Source organism: Quercus lobata, chromosome 10, assembly GCF_001633185.2.
Source record: "Quercus lobata isolate SW786 chromosome 10, ValleyOak3.0 Primary Assembly, whole genome shotgun sequence".
Classification (NCBI taxonomy): domain Eukaryota; kingdom Viridiplantae; phylum Streptophyta; class Magnoliopsida; order Fagales; family Fagaceae; genus Quercus; species Quercus lobata.
The window spans coordinates 12718377-12738014 of NC_044913.1; the positions used below are offsets into that span (position 1 = coordinate 12718377).

General features: G+C 30.9%; 1 protein-coding gene across 1 annotated transcript; it reads left to right on the plus strand.

The window, feature by feature from the left end:
• The first annotated feature begins 158 nt into the window (after positions 1-158).
• LOC115964352 lies at positions 159-15640 on the plus strand. Its single transcript, XM_031083686.1, has 5 exons — positions 159-179; positions 354-460; positions 680-766; positions 899-973; positions 15001-15640. Exons 1-5 carry the CDS (start codon positions 159-161, stop codon positions 15476-15478), a joined length of 768 nt encoding a protein of 255 aa, XP_030939546.1. The 3' UTR covers positions 15479-15640.
• Positions 15641-19638: the final 3998 nt, after the last annotated feature.

The following is a 19638-nucleotide window of genomic DNA, read 5'->3' on the forward strand; positions in this document are numbered from 1 at the left end:
GATGTGTTTGTGTGTGGATGTGTTTGTGTGCATCTGAGGAAAAAGAAGAAGATGAGGAGAAGAGAAGTTACTGAGTTTGTTGAGCCTAAAGAAGAAAGAGAAAAAAAAGAAGTGAACGAGAAATTAGTAAAATAATAAATGGACGAGTTATAGTAACCATGTATATTTACACGATTACTGTAGCTCGTGTAGAGATATACACAATTTTACACAATTTTAAAAATACTGATTTGAAATATTTTTGAGATAAAATGTATAAAATTTGTGTCTTACCTAATTTTGCTTCCACTTATGTGGATGCTTAGGCAAACATCTAATTTTTTCAAAAAATACCTTTAAACCATTTTTATCAGACACCCAACTTTTTCAAAATTCCAATTTCATACGTTACTTTTTCAATACCTCACTTTCCCACGGATATTTTTGCCATTTTCAAGTTTCCGACAACTTCGCCGACAAGGTTAGGAATTTTAGAAATTAGTGCTCGAGCAGCGTCTCTTCTTCACCTTCGCGTTCCCTCTCCCATAAAAAAGGCTTAACCCTAACCAAAACTATTCCTATCATAGCCCTCTTCTCCGCCAGTTTCAAATGTTAAATGCCTCTATTTATTTGTTTTCAGGTTACATGTTGGATTGTTACTTGCATCTATATTTGTTTGTTGATTTTCTTTTTTAATCAGTTTCAACTCAAATGCGACTGGGAGTGGGAGATTCACGATCCTATTGAAAGTTTTAATTTTGAAGGCTTTTTATGGCCTACGGAACAGGTTTGGGGTTCTTGGTTTATTATCTCTATTTTACTTTGTTTTTAAAATTTTCAAATTTATTGTCACTTGGATGATTGGATCAATTTTAATTTAATAATTAATTTTATGTCTTTTGTTTTATACAAATTTCAGTTGCATTGCTGCTCTGGATTTAGCCATCAAATTGAAGGATTCAATATTGGAAGCTATTTATCACCGACTGAACAGGTTTTTGTTCTAGCTTTAATCTCTCTCTATTTCTTCGTTTTTCAAATTTGATTGTTACTTGGATCAATTTTTTTTTTCATAATTGATTCTTTGCCTTTTGTTTTCTATAAGTATCAACTTTAATGGTTTTAATTTTGGAAGCTCTTTATCGCCTATCAAAAAGATTTGGGTTCTTGTATAAATATGTTTGTATATGTGCCTGTATAGCTCATTGTACTTAGAGCATCTCCAACAGATTAAACAAATTTTTGTACTGATTCGAGAATGGAAAATGGGCAATGACTTTTTTCTTTTAACTACCTACTTTTTCAAATATACTTTTCAACAGATTTTCTATCCTATTCTCTATTTCATTTAAATATTATTTCTTCATTCATTATTTATTTATTTTTTTAACAATTACACATCTTCCAATATTTTTTTTATTCAATACCTGATTATTATGATAGGAAAAAAACATTTGAAGAATAAACAGTAGCCTATTAGACTTGATGAGCTATTGTTCATGATCAAAAAAAAATTCGGGTATAGAGAGTCCATTAGAAACCTATTTTATGGGTTCACTCTCTATGGTAGAGAGGATTTTGTATTTAGCTCTCCTGTTGGAGATGCTTTTAGGGGTTAGCTCCTGCATATGCATAATTTGGGATGGATTATTTAGAAGTGTTTGTTAAGCATCTTAAGTCTATGATATTTATTAATATGTAATTGTTAAAATTATTGGTTGAAACTGGAAGGCATGTTTGCCTTTAGCGGCTATGAAAATAATTGATTTTTATTTTTGGCTGCCATTTTCATTTTGTTTGTCTTTTTTTTTTTTTTTTTTTTAATTATATATATATGTATTGGGTTTCTTAAGTATTTCACAATTCATGGTTTGTTTTACTTATAGAGTCACTGTTTTTTTAGGGGATTGATGCCATAGAAGATGAATTTGTTATTACTTAATAATTCTTCTAAGGGCCTACTTGTGAAGTCCAATTGAAGTAAAAATCATTTGATTTTGAAGGTTTACTTATATTTTTCCTTAGGTTAAAACGGTTTCAATATGAGTTTTAATTAACATGTTATGGTCAATTTTGTATTCAAAGGCAAAACTGTAATGAATACCATGCTTGAACTTTGTCCTTCATTGACTACATTAAACTCCCAAGATGATTCTAGAGATAGAATTGATCTCCATACCAACGGAAGAGTATGCTCATTTCCTAGCTCAGCATAAGGGAGTCGCTTCTTCCTTTGCTTCCAGTTTACCCCAGTCAGGTAGAGCATCCCATTGTCTTTTATGTTACACTTCTGATCCATGGGTCATTGGAGTCTAAGAAAATAAAATGTAAGATATTTAAGTCTAGAAAATCCTAAAATCAACTAGACTACCAAAATATCCTTAATTTTTAGGGATTGCAGAAATCACAAATTTGCTCCTGAATACAAAAATGACCTTAACTTACTAAATAAAAGCCCAAATAAAAAACTGTTTTAACCCAAAAACACATAACTAGACCTTTAAAATCACATGACTTTTACTTCAATTAGACTTCAAGCATGGCCCATAAAATAAATCTTGAATCGGCAAATTTGCTAGAGTAGTAACATTTAATCTTCCATGGTTGCATCTGATATGTTGGTTTGGAACTGTTGTGTTGCTTTTTTAATTTCTGGGTTGTTGTGAGGAGTGATGGTGGTTGTCTTGTGGGAATACGGGTTCTTTGTGGACTGAGTGTCAGACATGGTTTTTGTTGCCATATATTTTTAGTGTTGCTTACAGGAGCCAGATCTTATTCATTTGTTTACTTTCTTTGTCTTAATTGGGTGCTTATTGGAATCCAAGGAAGGTATATAGCCCAATTTCTTATTCCCCTCTGAGATGCTCTCTATTACTTTGATTTTTCTTAAGGGGAGTTATTATGCAGAATGGGCCTAGGCTATTGAGGTTTTTCTTTTGATAGGAGGAAGTTTACTAATATAAATGATGATCTCCCTCCTATTATGGATCCTAGGTATGCTGTTTGGAGGGTTGAGGATGCACTGATTAGGAATTGTTTGTGGAAAAGTATGGAATCCAAAACAAGCCTATGAGCTAAATTCTAGTGTCAATTCTGAACACTGTTAATTTCTATCTTTTTCTTCTTCTTTAAAATCCCAATTTAACCCCTCACACTTACCTATGAAAACCATGAAATCCCACATAATTTCTCTATCATGCGGTAAAAAAAACTCTCATCAAACCCTACCTAATTTTGAGTGCTAACACTTGTTCTACAATTCTGAATCCTATATTCACAATTCCTCCTAAACCCTAACCTACCACAAGCACCCAATTTATCCTACATCAGGTGGTTGGATTTTCCTATTGTTTTGTTGCTTAGAAAACGCAGGATATATATATATTTTTAATAAGTAATAAAACTTCATTGATAGAAAACTAATACAAAAGGCCAAAGCACACAGGATGTGTACTAAGGTAGGCATGAGAACAAAACAGAACTAAGAATTTTAAAGACTACATCTTTCAAGCAAATCAGACAAAGTAAATGGAGGAAATGAACTATTACATTGGAAAACCTCAAATTCACTTATTCATGCTGGTTTTGATTTTAGGGGAAAAAAGTGATATTTTTAATTTCAAATTCAAGGGGAAGTGGGTATGTGTTGTTTTGCTTGGGTTTTTTGGGACTCCTTGAAGATTTAAGAACAGAGTTTCCCATTATATTCTGATTCGTGATTAGGATAAAAATTAGCAGGAAGGAAAAGGGGAAAAGGTATTTTTCTGTAATGGCATGGTTGTATGTTTGCTTTAAAGTTTTTCAAGCTGCTCTGTTCTTTAAGGCTGATGATAGAAGATATTTGTGCATCCAACTAAAACAGAGGGGGAATGAGATGGGAAAAAAAGTGGAAGAAGAGATGGGTTATATTCCTTTGCGAGTCAGGTTTCTTGTTATGCTTGTTGGTTTAAGATAGTCAATGCTTGAGATTTGACTAGAGTTTATGCCCCTGATGTTGTAACTCCTAATTTTTGGGTATCAGATGCTGAATTGTTGAAAATTGGCTGAGTTGATTTATTTGTTTGTTTGATTGAATGGTGTTTGTAAAAAAAATTTCTTAAGATTTAACATTTATTTTTATCGTACTCATTAAAATTATATGTTAATTATGACTTTTATCGCTAGAAAGTTATGTTACTGCAAACTTTTTATTATTATTCTTTGTTCTCTGCTAAATATGTAACTTTCGCATCTATTTTTTTCCCCACTAATGGAAATAAATTCAAATACTTCTAACCATATAAATGGTCCAAACTAGGGATTAAAAATCCATGAATTGCATAATAATGAATTCCAAATCCCTTGATTGATTTCAAATCCAAATCCAAAGTCTAAATCCATGTTCCCAAATGCAACCTAAGGGTTGGGCTCCTTTAAGATTTTCATCTTAGGAAGGCCTAGTTGTGTTATTAATTTATCATATATACAATTTACTTTGAATGCCAAGGGTCAAGTAATTTTAGTAGTGGCTTTTTTTTTTTTTTTTTGGGTGTGTATTTTTCTCTTCAAAGAAATTTCAGCAAAGTTTAAGACCATCTCAATTTCCTTTTTTGAAGTATTACCCCTCTATTTATAGGGCATGAGTTGGTAGAGGTTAATTGAAAATAAAACTTCTTTCCTAGCGAATCGTATTGCTTTTTAAATAATCTTTATTAAGTGAGTCTTTCGTCCATTAGGAGTTAGGACTATATCTTCTGATCAACTAGCTGCTTGCAGTAGAGATCTACTTCATTTAGACTTGTATTCAAAACCGATAAATCTGTTATGAGTCTGGTCACAGGTAGGGCTTTGATTCTTGCTCGTCTATGGAACCTTGTGGAACCCAAAATGGATGTGTTTTCTACCTTTTCAGTCAAAAAAAAAAGAAAAAAAAAGGATGTGTTTGGTTGCTGGAAAACCGCTAGCTGTGACCTGGGAACAGGCCCATATCTGACCTATTTTTGGGCCTTTCAGAGCTTTTAAAGTCCAATGTTGCCTTTCTTAAACTATTCCAGCATTGGTTTTTTTCTCAGGATAAATAGAATGGCTAGCATGGAATACTCATTCCATTCCATTTTCCTCCTAAACATTCCTTCCAAAGTGGGAGGAGCACTCATTCATCTAATGAAATGGAGGTGACATACTGATTTAATCACTTTTTAATAAAGTCCCAAACACACCAGAGAAAATACACTATATTCCATTCAATTTTTTATTCTATCCATTTTATTTCATTCCGTTATTTTAAAGACTCCCAAACATTGTGTTAAAGGACTTATTTAAGTTGTTTTAAGCATACAAAGTTCTTGGTGTATAGGGGGAAAGAGTTTGAGCTACGGGTAATAACATATTGTAACTATCACAAAAAAAGAAGAAGATATATATATATATATATATATAAATAAATTTGTGTTTGATATCTTCTGTTAAATAAGTTGATGGGATGGTGCTCTATCAAAGCTTATTACTCATTTCAACCGAATACAAAGCAATTTAGCCTGTTTCTCATAAAAAAATTAAACAAGGTCTAAATAGAGTTGTTTATGGGAATTGGACTTGTCTCATTCCATAGTTAGAAAAATATTCTGGATGTATGAATTATTTTGAGACATAAGTTCGCCTGCTTTGTTTTGATTTGATAATTTAACATAGTATTATTTGGACTTCTTGGTCTACATATGGATTGATGTTCAAAATTCACAAATTCAAGCGGATTAGACTAGGTTAAGGGACAGGGACGGAGGATTTCTATTATTGAGGGAGTCCAAAGTATGAACCAATTATTTATTTATTTTATTTTTATCTTTAATGACGATTGAAATTAGCAACTACTTAGTGTTTAGCAAAATATCAACCAAAAAAAAAAAAAAAAACACAAAATAACTATTTCTTTATACACTACAATGCAATTATCTATCAAAATGGAATTCGATTGTTCTTTTAAATCTCAGAAATACCAAATATCATGGCAATTTCCTTTTCAATGCATAAAAATGAAAGAATATGTTAAAAAAAAAAAGATTTTCCTTTTTGTTTTGAAATTAGTTTAATATTTGTTAAGCATAAGCCACTAAGTTTTTGAAACAAATGCACTGTTACTTTTAATATAAGAGAAGTGCTACATTCATAATATTTTCATAACAAATTTTAGATTGTTAGTTGTTATTAGTTTTAATCTGAATCCACCGCTTAAATTATTTTTTTGCCCACTTCACTAACAATTTATTACCTAGAATTTATTGTAAAAGTGTTGTGGGCAAAGTATTTTTCTTAATATAAAGAGTGCGTGCAATGAGACTTTTTTTTTTGGTTTAATGTCATAATTTTCAATTCATAACCAAATTTTTTATTACACCTTTCGTATAGTTTACGTATTGCAGAATGTCGTAGAGATACAAATTCATAATATATGTAGTTGAAAAAGTATGATACACAATATAATTAAATTGATAAAGTAATAAATAAATTTTGTTTAAATACTTCGTAACACCTTTCGTATAGTTCACGCATCACAGAATGTCATAGAGTTACAAATTCACAATATATGTAGTTAAAAAAGTATGATACACAATATAATTAAATTGATAAAGTAGTAAATAAATTTGGTTTAAATGCTTACAAATTTTGACAGAAAAATGTTTGATCATTGAAAAGAATTCAGTACATCATACAATGAGTGCTGAAGAAAATAATGCTGATAGTATTTTATTTATTTATTTTTAGAATGTGGGGCAGGAGGAATTGGGGAAGTGGGAAGGTTTTTTTTTTTTTTTCAATGAACGTTGGTTAGGTTTTTATATTTTAATTTTTGTTTATTTACAGTTTTAATCCATTTTTTATATATTAGAAAGGATGATAAGTTCATTAATTTAGGGGTATTTTTGAAAGTTAAAATGATAATAACTAACTTTCTGAATCTTCTTATTGTATTAAATGAAGATTAAAGAATCTAAACTAAAAGACAATAATCTTTTAAAAATAATATTATTCAGCACAGAAAAAACATTCATATTAATTGTCAACATCCCCACTACGTTTATATTATTAAAATATAGAAATATTTTTAAAACAAATCTAATTCTATTGTGCGTTGCCCGCTATTGTCAACTACTATTATTAAAGAAAACAATAATACTCACTCGGATGAAAATTTCAGTAACCACATGAGGATGTGGTTAGATGGCAGGACTTCTTATTTTAGTACTAAGAGAGGAGTGGTTCTGGAATACACACTAAAATTATAGTCATATTGTATTGGAGACTGTTCTGAACTTCTGATAGCCAAAGAAATGAAATATTTTAATTCTGGTTAATTCTATATCATTTCAAAATTACTGCTACTTCTTCGTACACATAATATAAAAAATTAAAATCCACATATTTTATAAAACCAATATATTAACTTAATACAAGTACTGACATTTTATTTATTAAAAAAACCCAAAATAATATATATACATATATGTAATTTTATTTTGATAGATATATGCAATTAAATATAATGATAGTTATTTTATAAAATAATTTAATCTGACTAGTTTTTTTTCAGTAGTTATGGGCCAATTTAATTATTCAGTAATGCACACTAAAAAATTTAATTATTCCCTTCCATAAGCCCTAAGATTCACTAGGCCCACTTTTTAGCTTACCCCCACGTAGGAGCCGACTCTTTTTTTTGGTTTTGTTTTGGGATGACAATTTTGCCCCATCTCGCCCCACTTGACTTGTCTCTCCCCACTTTGCCCCACGCGGGTTTTCCTAGTCCCACAAAGGTGGTGGGGTGGAAATGGGACGAGATTTTAGCCCCGCACTACGGGGTGAAGTGGGGACAGGTTTAGACTTTTTAGACCCAACTCGCCTTGCCCTGCCTTGCATTGATAAATGTTAAATTGTAAATTTTTCATACCCTATAACCCTACTATTTAAACAAATGTATCATCAATTTATTTTATTATACCCAATAAGGCTTTTAGCCTTTTTTTTTTTCTCTAGCAAGGTTGAAAATAAGATACCAATTTTAACATTTTTCTTTTGTCTTTATTATAAATAAATTTATATACTATTGAATCATTGATTTTGTATTATGGGATTTTTGTTTTTGTTGTGATATTATCTTGTTAAATACTTTAATAATATTATTCAATTTTTGTTAAAAATTAGTTTGACTTGATGGGATAAATTTATTTGTAATTTCAAGTATATTTTTACTAACAAAATAGGTTTTATTAAAAAAAATTGTAATAGTTGTGGGCAAATTAATAAGTAGAGTTTTATGAGATAGGGTGGGGCCCCAAGGGGCGGGGATGGGGCAAGAAAATTCTCCCTGTCATGGGGGCAGGGTGGGGATGGAGTAAGACGAAGCCATGTGGGACGAGGGCAAAGACTCCATCCTTTGAACCTGTCCCGCCCCATTGCCATCCCTTCTTGCTCCACCCATTCTTTTTCTTCTAGATCTTTCATTTTTAATTTTCTTTTTCCACTTTACCTTTTCCTCATTCGCACGTTTAACCTTTTTTATTTCAAAAAATGCTAGGAATACAAAAATTTATACAACTTTTGTCACTTGTTGTGAGTAGTGGAAGTACATCCACATGGTCAGTTGTGGCAAAAGTTGTATAAGTTTTGTGGTCTTAGCAATCTAGCATTGCTCATTTCTATATTTCTCCCCTCTTCATCTCCGGTTTATCCTTTTCTTCGTTCCACTTCCATCTTCTTTGTCTTTCTATATTTTAGTAAGTCTTAGTGTAACAGTCATCCTCTTAGATCAAAACTTCAATGCTGCTTAGCCAGTTAGTCTTATTCTTGATGTTTTTTTCATCACTCAACTCGCCACATGGAGAGTTGGCAAAAGTTGTGTAAGTTTTTGTGGTCCTATTGTTTATTTCAATTTTCTCCCCTCTTTGTCTCCATGTTATCTCTTTCTTCAATACACTTCCATCTTCATTATCTATCTGTATTTCATTTACGGTTCATTCGGTTGGGGTGAAAACTAGGTGGATAGAAAATGGGGGAGAGAAAATAGGAGAGAAATGGGTAATGGTGTGTTTGGTTGGAAGGGAAAAAGGGGGAGAAAATGGTGGGGCTTGGCACTTTTCTCCTTGTGCCCACCAAAATTCAATTCCCTCAAAATGGAGAGAAAATGGGGAGAGGAGAGGAGTTGATGGAAATTACCCATCTACCCCTAGTCCTCCCCCACATATATGTAACGTAGATGTGTGTGTGCGTATTTTTTTTTTTCTTTTTACATTTTAAGTTACACATTTGGCTTTATTGTTTTTACCTCAACCTTGGGGGTATTTTTTCCTAATAAGATATATTTTTTTTTAAATATTCTTTACTAGTGACATGAGAGTAAATTTATACATTCTACATTTTTTATCCTCTAATTTTTCTTCTCAACCAAATAAAAAAAATTTCATCACTCCACTTTTCTAGCCCTCCAACCACACAACATGATGGAATAAAATCTTTTCTATCCCTTAATTTTTCCATCCCTTCCTCATTTTCTATCCTCCCACTTTTCTATTTCCAACTAAATGAAGCCTTAGTCTTAGTGTAACAGTCACTCTCTTGGTGTCTTTCAAAACATCAATTAGTCTTAGTCTTAGAGTCTTTCAAAACATCAACGCTGATCAATCGATCGATTGATTAGTCAGTCTAGTTCTTGCGTTGTGCATAATGTAGATCTGTTTGGGCTGATGTGATGGAGGAAGGGGGGGGGGTTTATTTTCCTTGGTTCAATTTGTATTAGATCCAATTATACCTTAAAAAAAATTGAGTTGAAATGGGATGACTATCATGGCAGTCCAATGCTACAATCAATTCAATCTCTTTTTTTTTTTTTTTTTTTTAATATAATTTTTTAAAATTATTTTATATGTACTCACTTTTCAAAATACTTCACATCAGATTATCTTTTTTACTTTACATTTCATTAAGATATAATTTTTTTTAATTATTTTTCTTCTTTCACATACAAAAACTTCCATCCACTCTCTTCCTCCATTCTTAGGATACGTAAAGAAATAATAAAAAACTAAATACAAAATGAATAGTTCTAATGTAAATTTACATAGATACTATAACAACCATGAATTTCTACACATCTTTACATAGTTTGATGTGAGTGAATTTTGAGTTTGATTGACTAAAATGTGGTATTTTTTCTATAATACAAACACTGATATAAGTGCTCCTATACACGCTTCCAAAGGTGGTATTGAACCCCAGACCTCATGCTTCATCCCATATTTTATATTATAGGAGGAGTTAATGCCATTTGGATTAGAAATCATTGACCTTGTTTGTGTTGGTTGTGAACTCCGACTATAGTCAAAACTTGTCCAAGAATTGCCCTTTGCATGTAAGATCAGTTTTAGTTTTTTTCCTTACAACAAGTGGGGATGGAAGGATTCAAACCCAAGTTCTCTTGGACAATGCCATTGAACCACAAGACTCTTAGCATGGAAGAAGTAATTTTAATTGTTGAAAAAGTTGTTTATTGAGCAAATTAGTCTGGTACACACATGTTGTAAGCAAAAGTTATGGGGTCTCATATTTTTGTATACATGGTGAGATGATCATAAGTCAAAACCATTCATTACATCTATAAACATAAAACTAACTTGTAACCTTATGCATATGCATGTGATACATTTACAAATAATTATAATTAAATGTGTATTAAAATTTTACCAAGTTTATGTATATATATATATATATATATAATATGTTTGTATATATGAAAATATAAAATGCCTACTAATAAAATAAATATAATTTTATTTGAAACAAATGAAAAAAAAAATCATTTAAATTGTTATTCTCAATTTTGGTTTGTCTAACCACTATTTGTATAATAATGGTTTTCTCACTTAATAACTCATTTAGCACAAAAAATTAAGAAAATTAAATTGGACTCATCAATTTTTGTAGTGTAGTAATAGTTGCACCAAAATTAAGAAATTGAATGGAATACATGACATAAAATTAGACTCTAATTTGAGATCTAATTAGATTTTCCCTTAAGTTTGGCTTTAAGAGAGAATAATTTATACCCTTGTTTATTTTAGGCTAAAATGCAAAACACACTCTCTATGTTTCACTAGAATTCATTTTACTCCTTTAACTTTGTTTTTATTCATTTTAGTCTTCTAAGTTTCAAGTTTATTTAATTTACGCCTCTTCGTCAACTTTAGTTATTTTTTTTTTTTTGGGTAAATTTTTTTTTTATATATAAATTCTGGAAAATATTTTTCAATCATTAATTAAATTTTTTAATTTTAAAAATTGAATAAATAAAATAAAATTTTGAACAATTAACCACAACATTTAACAAAAGTTGATAGAGATGCCTTAATTGAATAAACTTGAAAATTAGTGAACTGAAATGGACAATAATAAGTTAGAGGATTGAAATGAATTCTAGTGAGACATAGAAGATGAATTTTGCATTTTAGCATCTATTTTAAATACAACTCTAACTATGTCTATGCTTAGTGTCATACTTTGTTCCCTAGTACTAAGCTTGGAAAAAGGTGGAGGATTGTATATGTTAATGACCAACATAAGATTTAGTCACTTTATTATAAATGGATCCACTACATATACAAGTTGGATCATCCCTTACCCGCAGCATGCTGCATCGGACCCTAGAGTAAATGAAAAGTGGGCAAGGGTTAGTTAAGAGTGTTCTTTGTAAGAGAGGCATTATATCGGTGCTTGGGTGTAGTGAGAAATGAGCAACAGTTCCCGCACTTTGATAGACAGATGAGTCCAAGGGAATAGAATTCGTATAAACACTTGGAACATAGAGCATTTAACAAGGAAGCTAATGTAAATAGTAGATACAATTAGAAAATAAACATAGTGTGCCTTCAGGAGATTAAGTGAGTAGGTGAAAATTGTAGAGAGATTGAAAGTACATGATATAGATTATGATATACAGGAAAAGATGAACATGTGAATTGATATGGATAATTCTAGATAAATGTCTTAAAGAAAAAATTGTTGAGATCGGAAGGATAGGGGATAAAATTTTGTTAATAAAAATTGTTTTAGGAAAAGAGACTATTGATGTAGTACATACACTCCTCAAATAGGGTTGGGGAATCCATTAGGAAGAAATTTTGGGAGGATATGGGTGAATTGCTTTAAGGGGTACCAAATGAGTAAAAGATTTTTATTTAATGAGATCTGAATGGTCATGCTGGAAAAGATAATGGGAGTTTTGAAAGAGTTCATGCCTCCACGGAGGTCAAGGTTATGGAGTAAGAAATGAATCAAGAGATGCTATTTTAGACTTTACAACAATATATGATTTAATATTAACAAACACTTGGTTCAATAAGAGGGATTCACGATTACACTTTATTACCTTCAAAAGTGGGACAAATACTAGCAATATAAATTGACATGTTGATGGTAGATGTTGTAAAAATTGTAAGGTGATACTAGGGGAAAGCGTAACCACTCAGTATAGGTTGGCGGCATTAGATTTTTGTATAAGAAAATGAAAAATAAAACTATTAGATATATTAGAGAGAGAAACCCAAGAAATAGGAGAGGGGGGTTTGAAAGGAGACAAACAAGTAGTGTTTAAAGATAAAATGAAGAAAGCAAGTGAGGAATATACGAATCTATTTGTAAGTTGTGGAATGAAATGAGTAGTTATATTTAAAGAGTGATTAAGAAGTATTTGGAGAATCCGAAGGATGTGTGCAGCGAACTAAAGAGATTGGTGGTGGAATGAGCAGATTCAGGCAATAGTTGAAAGTAGAAAAGGATAAGAGCAGGGAGAATGAAGTTGAAAAGTATATTAAGAGTATTGTATGATCGTTGGATACCTATTTAGTTAAAGGAAAAATGTTAAAATATTGCTACACCACCAGTTATATTCTATGGTATTGAATGTAAGGATATTAAGAAACAACATTTTATAAAATGAGTGCAGAGTCATCTCGATGCAATTTGAGGTCTAAGGTGTGATAATTTGAAATAATTTATTTCTTTCCTATATCAAATAATTAAAAGAACATATATATATATATATATATATATAACTTTCTATATTAAGATTTTTTTTTTTATTTATAGTCAATTTTTTCACCTTTTAAGATGCGAAACTAATATGAAGTTTTTGTATTCAAACTATGCTAACCTCATTTTAAATTGAGAGCATGATTAATCCACTTAATTTTTCTTGTGACATAATTGATCTTAAATAGGATTTTATTAATTTAGTTCTTAAAATAAATACAATCCATTAATATTTTCACCTAAATTTTTTCATATTGTTTTTTTTTTTTTTTTTTTTTTTGAGAATCAAAAAATGGGGTTATATTAAACCCCTGGGCAGAGCACACACGCTTAGGGATGTGATGCCCACCAACGGACTCTTGCTGGTAGCGGGAATCGAACTTGAGCGTGTTAGGTAAAGCGAACGAACCATATCCAGCTGAGCCAAGCCCCCGTTGACATTCAATTAATCCTTGTTGACATTCAATTATTATTATTTATTTTATTTTATTTAAAATTTTTTCATACCCATATGAATATTTTTTTAGTAGATTTAAAGAAATGTCATTGACAATGTAAAATCACAATATAACAAAAATGAAATAAATTTTAAAGTGTAGAACAATAGAGCTTAATTTATCAAAAGCACTATTTTACCTTAATTTAACTTATAGTTCAACTGGTTGGCACCTCTTGATCTTTTCTAGAGATCCAAGGTGCAAATCACTCCTCCCTAAACTATCTATTTTATCCACACAAAAAAAAAGAACAAAATTCTTTTCCTTTGCAAGTAAAAAATGAATTATCTTAAAATCAATTAATACTACAAATTTCCACATCAATTATATATAAAGCATAATATATAAAGAATAAAATAAAATAATTTATATTTATAAAAAAAATAAAATTATTACCTATATGACTTTTGACAATAAGCTTAGGGGTAAAAAGGAAAAAAAAAAGGTGGGCTTTGGCGGTGAACAGTTATCAAAAGATACTTCTAGTGAAAGAAGAGCAAAAAAGGATAGATGAGTTTTTTCCATTTTTTAGTTAGATATTGACCAGAAGAAAGAAAAAATTCAATAGATGGGAGACATATATAATTTTTAAGTTGCGATATGTAAAAGTATGATATTATGACCATATTTATGGGACATTTCTACACTAGGTAGCCTAAGTTAAATGGCTTATATTGTAGAGCCAGCCTTGAAAGATTGTGCTAGAATTAAAATGTTAAGATGTATAAGTAAAAGTACTAAAATAAGATTCGAAAAAAAAATCCGCTTAAAAATAGGAGTATCTTATTGATGAAAAGATGAGTGAGAGTTGCTTGAGACAATTTGAACATGTACAAAGAAGGTCGATTAATCCACCGGTGAGGAACATGAGTTGGTTCAAGTTGAGTGAACAAAAAATGGTAGAGAAAATCTGAAATAACATTTATGGATGTAGCAAAAAAGGACATATCAAGTAAAAGGGTGACAGTATATTTTGGATAAGACAGAATGACAGAAAATAATATTATATATGACTGACTTTGATTAGTTTATTGAGAATCTCTAACCGATTCAAAAGTTTTGGGACTACGATTTGGCTGTTGCTTACATTTCAACATCAATATAATGCATGTATGAGGAACAATAAGTCTTATATCAGACCTATACTTATTGAATGACTTCAATTATTACGAACTCACCAGTGCACAAGCATATACACATAAAGACTGAATTTTTAAAATTCTTGATAAGACAAATTTTTAGAGATTATTTCTTGTTGTAAGGGTGAATGAAATAATATTGTTAGTGGCTTGTTCATCTCTTCGCATTGAATTGCACTCATTGTGGTAGGTTTGGGAGATAAACCTAATAAAGTTGAACCTTTTCTTTTTTTGGAAGTTAAGTGGATTTTGTGGGTTTTTGATTTTCTTATATTTGGAAGAAAAAGTAATGTTAAACATGAAGGATTTCTTGTTTGTGTATGTGCCAGTGATGAAGCATGCGTTTTCTTTGATGCATTTCATGGGCTTCTTGTCTTCCTCACCTCGTTTCCAACTGCCTTAATTGGTCTACACTTTCAAGTCTTGGGTGTCTCGCCACTTGATACACATTTTGCTATCATCTTGCTATTTATCATGGCTACAATCATCTATGGCATTGCATATGTGGAGATAAAAATGCTACCCCAAGACAATGAGTACCTTCCCATATTGAGGTTCATTTGTTTGGTCTCTGGAATTATTGCTATTGAGCTAATTGTCGCAATAATCATTTCTCCCTTATGGCTATTCATGGTTAATTTATGTCCAATCCTGATCCTAGGGGTACCGCGCCATTTATACCAACAAATTTGTAAGGGTCTCTACTGCACAGCTGATTTTGTACTCAATGCAATATATAGCTTGTTTAAAAAGATTTGTCAATTAGTTGATCAGATATATGACTGGGTCCTACAGAAATTTCGATAAGCAGCTTCTAAAGCAATTCTTTCAAGGGAACAGGAAGACAATGGTATTCAGATGGAAGAAATTTTTAAGTGACCTATTATTGTAAGTAAGACAAATAAGAAAAATTTTAACTTATGAAATTTTCTGTTTGTGGAAGTTTGAATTTGTTTACATTCTATTCAAAGTCAGGTTAATTACACTATATTCAGCATATGTTTTTATACTTTACTGAAGATCTCACATCCAACTGCTTAGAAAATAAATTTGCGATGCAATTTTGCAAAATTTTAACAACTTGACTTTTATGGTTGAAAGGTTTTATGGGATGTGAGATTTCCATTTTATTTTATTTTTGTGACAATGCCAAAATTCATTAGTAAGGTAAACAAAACTAGACAGAAGCCAGAAAATTAGGACACTAGATCTGACCCAACTAGGGCAGCCATATGAAAATACTTAAAATTGACAAAACAGTTGCTAAAGCTTAGACCAAAAAACATGCATATACATTCATGGTGCCACTTTAGCTAGATTGACTGTCTCTGAAGAGTAGGAATGGCTTCTAATTGATGTTTGCACACCTTGTGTTTCCTTGATAGGATATGATGCTTCTGATTCCTTTCCTTAGTAGTAGAGTCAGTTGGTGTAAGAGTTGAACTGATTGCAGTGTCCTTTTATGCCTCATTCTCAATAGTAGCATCTTGGTAATACTTTATTGCCTGATCTGTATTTGCACACATAAGCAGGTGCCATCCATTTGTTTCTTTTGTATCCCACACCATCTTGCCACTGCCACTACAGCACTTGCCAGTTCTGGATCCATTTTTTTTGCTAACACCAGCATTGCATTGTGACTGCATATTCTCACCACATTTATCGTGATTCTCCAGTATTTCTGATCAAATAATGTTTGAAATCCATTTAATCCAAAGGCCTTCAAAACACTCATTTGAGAGGGCATACAGTACTTCTGTCCTGTGATTGGTTAGTGTCTAGGCACTGCATATCAATGCTAACTTCCCAGTTCCCACATATAGTTCAGTATATCATGTTGTTTGTCTTTTGAGAACTGAACTTAATCACACTCTCACTCACATCCAAAATAAACGACTCGCATATTTCGTTTGGAAAGCAAACAAATATGTTGTACATCTGTCCCAAGTGTGCGACAATAACACCAGTTCACCACCGAGAAGGTGATAGAAATAATAATGAACATTTTAGACATTTCTATGAATTGGAAATCGTAGCCTTTTTATAAGCTTTGACAAAACCTCCATCTAGAATCTCAACCTGGAGGCCCAGATTCTATTGTGAATCACAAATGCTCTAGATAGCAATTGGTTTTACGTATGCAGCATCCTTTACACTTGCTCACTCAAAAAAAAAAAAAAAAGGATGAAAATATTTATGTTATACAAAACAAACATATGTTGTCAAGAGCTTTGTACTTCAATTGGCACTTTCTAATATTTCCAATAGAGGCATCTAGGTTCAAATCTGTCCTCCCCTAATTATCAAATTATAATACCACTTTTTAATTTTTTTTTACTTATATAGAATTTCAACCTATGGTGTTTGTTTTATGATGGATGATTGCTCACGGATTCGAACTTTAAATCTCTTATTTGATGACAAGAAGCAAATACTGCTAGGTGGCCTCTTGTCCTCTTTTTGTGGGATCCATTTCCATTTCTATTGATCACAAAGTTTTGGAGGAAGTAGATGGGGACAAGGGAGTGATCCTGTTCCAATTGTGGGCCTTTATTTCAACTAGTTGTAGACCCACGCATTACATGTGATAATTTTTTGGATAAAATACTATTTTTGTCCCTAAACTTTATGAAGAGTTAAAAAAAAAAAAAAAAAAATAGTTTCATCATATTTTTCATAATCTTGTCTATAACATTTCTTACCATTATCATTTTGATTAGTTTTAAGTTTAAAATTTATATTATTATATTTAATTGTTGATTATTGATTTAATTAAGTGAATGTAATAGTTGATTTCATTGCATTATAAAGTTTTCAATGTCCTTTGTATAGTCATCTCTATTTTATTTCTTACTTCTTTTGACCACTTTTTTATTTTCCAAATCATAGTTACTAATTGACGTTTGATTTCTTTTCTTTTTTTCTTCCTTCATTTATTCTTTATAACTTTGTATATTCCCTCACTAGTTTTAATTTTTATAGTTATCAATAAGAAATAGATATTATGGATGACTAGAGTAGTTAGATGTAGTTAGTAGTATGTCTCAAAGGGTTTTTTTCCCCCTTTCTGAATTTTCAAGGAAATATAAAAGAATTTCTCTAGTTTGGTCTTAATCAATTAAGACATCCATAATGTAGGGACACGTTTTGCAGCCCAAGCCCAAGATGTATGGGATCTTGGCCCAATGAGCCTAGTACAATAAATTTGTAAAGAGTGAGTCGAAGAATTAGGCCTTAATGAATTTGACAATGGCTAGTATGGATTTAAAAGATGATCAAGTAAAAACAAGGAAAATAGAGCTGAATGAATTCACTGTCCGAGGAGGTATTTTGTCATACAAATCAATAACAGTTGGATATCAATAAAATTTTGATTGCTACAGTCTTTTTTATCTTGTTTTTCCGATCCCTTCCTTATGGAAGGTCCCTTACATTATATAGTTCCCTTTGGATTATCTTGATCCTACACTTGTTGGTCATTTGAGCCCTTACTTGAGTACTTGTCCCATCAGACACCCTCTTTGGCTTTCTGTGAGTTATGGTGGCCAAGGCAGCACTATTCAAGGGTCTTCTCCACATAAATGTGGCCAGAAAAGTAGCTGTAGTGCATTCAATGCTGTGGTAGTAGCTTTCTTTTATATATTTTTGGGTTCCCCTCCTTTTCGTATGTTCATGATGCATGTCCCTATCAATGGAGCTTCTTGGAAGGTCACCTTGATTGTTAGAATACATATTTGAGTTGTACTTATCGTATCTGAGGAGTTATTTCTCCTCGGACTGACTTCCTATTCGTATCTTGCTCATTAAATCCTAAGCCTAAATCATTCATCACCATTTGTTCCTTTTCGGATTGCTCATGCTCTCGGCCAAGGCCCAAGGCCCAATATATAATTTGGGCCTTTAACCCTACACATAATATCTTAATAGAAATAGTAACGAGCATTAAATTTTTTTTTAATGTATGAAGTGGTTAGGTTAGTGGTATGTCAAAGTAAAAAAAAAAAAAAAAAAAAAAAATCGGTTTTTTTTTAAAAAAAAGAAATGGTGACTTTTTGAATTGTAGAAATATGATTGTTTTAATTATCTTGTTTATAGATTTCATTATTTAGTTATAAACATCTGAATTAAAGTAGATGAATATATAAATGCAAAATTATACAACTGTAGAAGATAAATATGTATAAATAGTTTTTTTTTTTTGGTTTTTGAATATTCATGAATTATTATTTCATTGTTTACTTATAAATATCTAAATTAAAATTTTTTATTATAAAAGAATCTAAATAAAATAGATGAATATGTAAAGGTAAAATTATATGAAAAGTTAAAACTATCTAAAAGGAACGTTTAAGGTAGATATGTGTTTTTTGAAGACTAAAAGTATGTTTGATTGCTTTAGCTGGAACTATATAACTATGCAAATATTGTTGCGAGTGATTCCATCATTTGCAAATTATCAAGTTTGGTTTGGTAGTCTACAAAATAGATATTTCATCTTGCAAAAAAATTTACAAGAACTCCTCTTTTGTGACAACCTTTTTTTTTTTGGCCGAAACAACTTAATAATATTAAGATTTAAGTTACCAAATTTGGTAACTGTAAAATATGTTAGTGATATAAAAAAAAAATTAAAAAAAAGGTTTACATTTTTTTAAAATGCATTTTTAGTAGATTGTAATATAAAACATTTTTTTTTCTCAATTTTTTTTATGTAACTTTTCTCATAAGATCAATATTGTTGGCATCCTTTAAAGATGATTCATAATATTTTTTAGAAGAAGAAGAAAAAGAAGACACAATGCTAACACATAATATAAAATAAAATTAATATATCTATGATAAAGGTTTTTATCTAAATGACATATAGTAGTCCATATTTTTTTAGTCTTGAATCAAAAAGTCCATTCTCAATAGCCTTTTAAGTCTACAAATTTCTAGGCCTAGACACATTCAAAGAGTGCTATGTA

Excerpts from the sequence above, each read along its gene's own strand:
- LOC115964352 (XM_031083686.1), top strand. The coding sequence starts at position 159 with ATGTATATTTACACGATTACT. Across the intron at positions 461-679 it reads CCGACAACTTCGCCGACAAG|TTTCAACTCAAATGCGACTG; the intron begins GTTAGGAATTTT and ends TTTTTTAATCAG. Across the intron at positions 974-15,000 it reads ATTTATCACCGACTGAACAG|TGATGAAGCATGCGTTTTCT; the intron begins GTTTTTGTTCTA and ends TGTATGTGCCAG.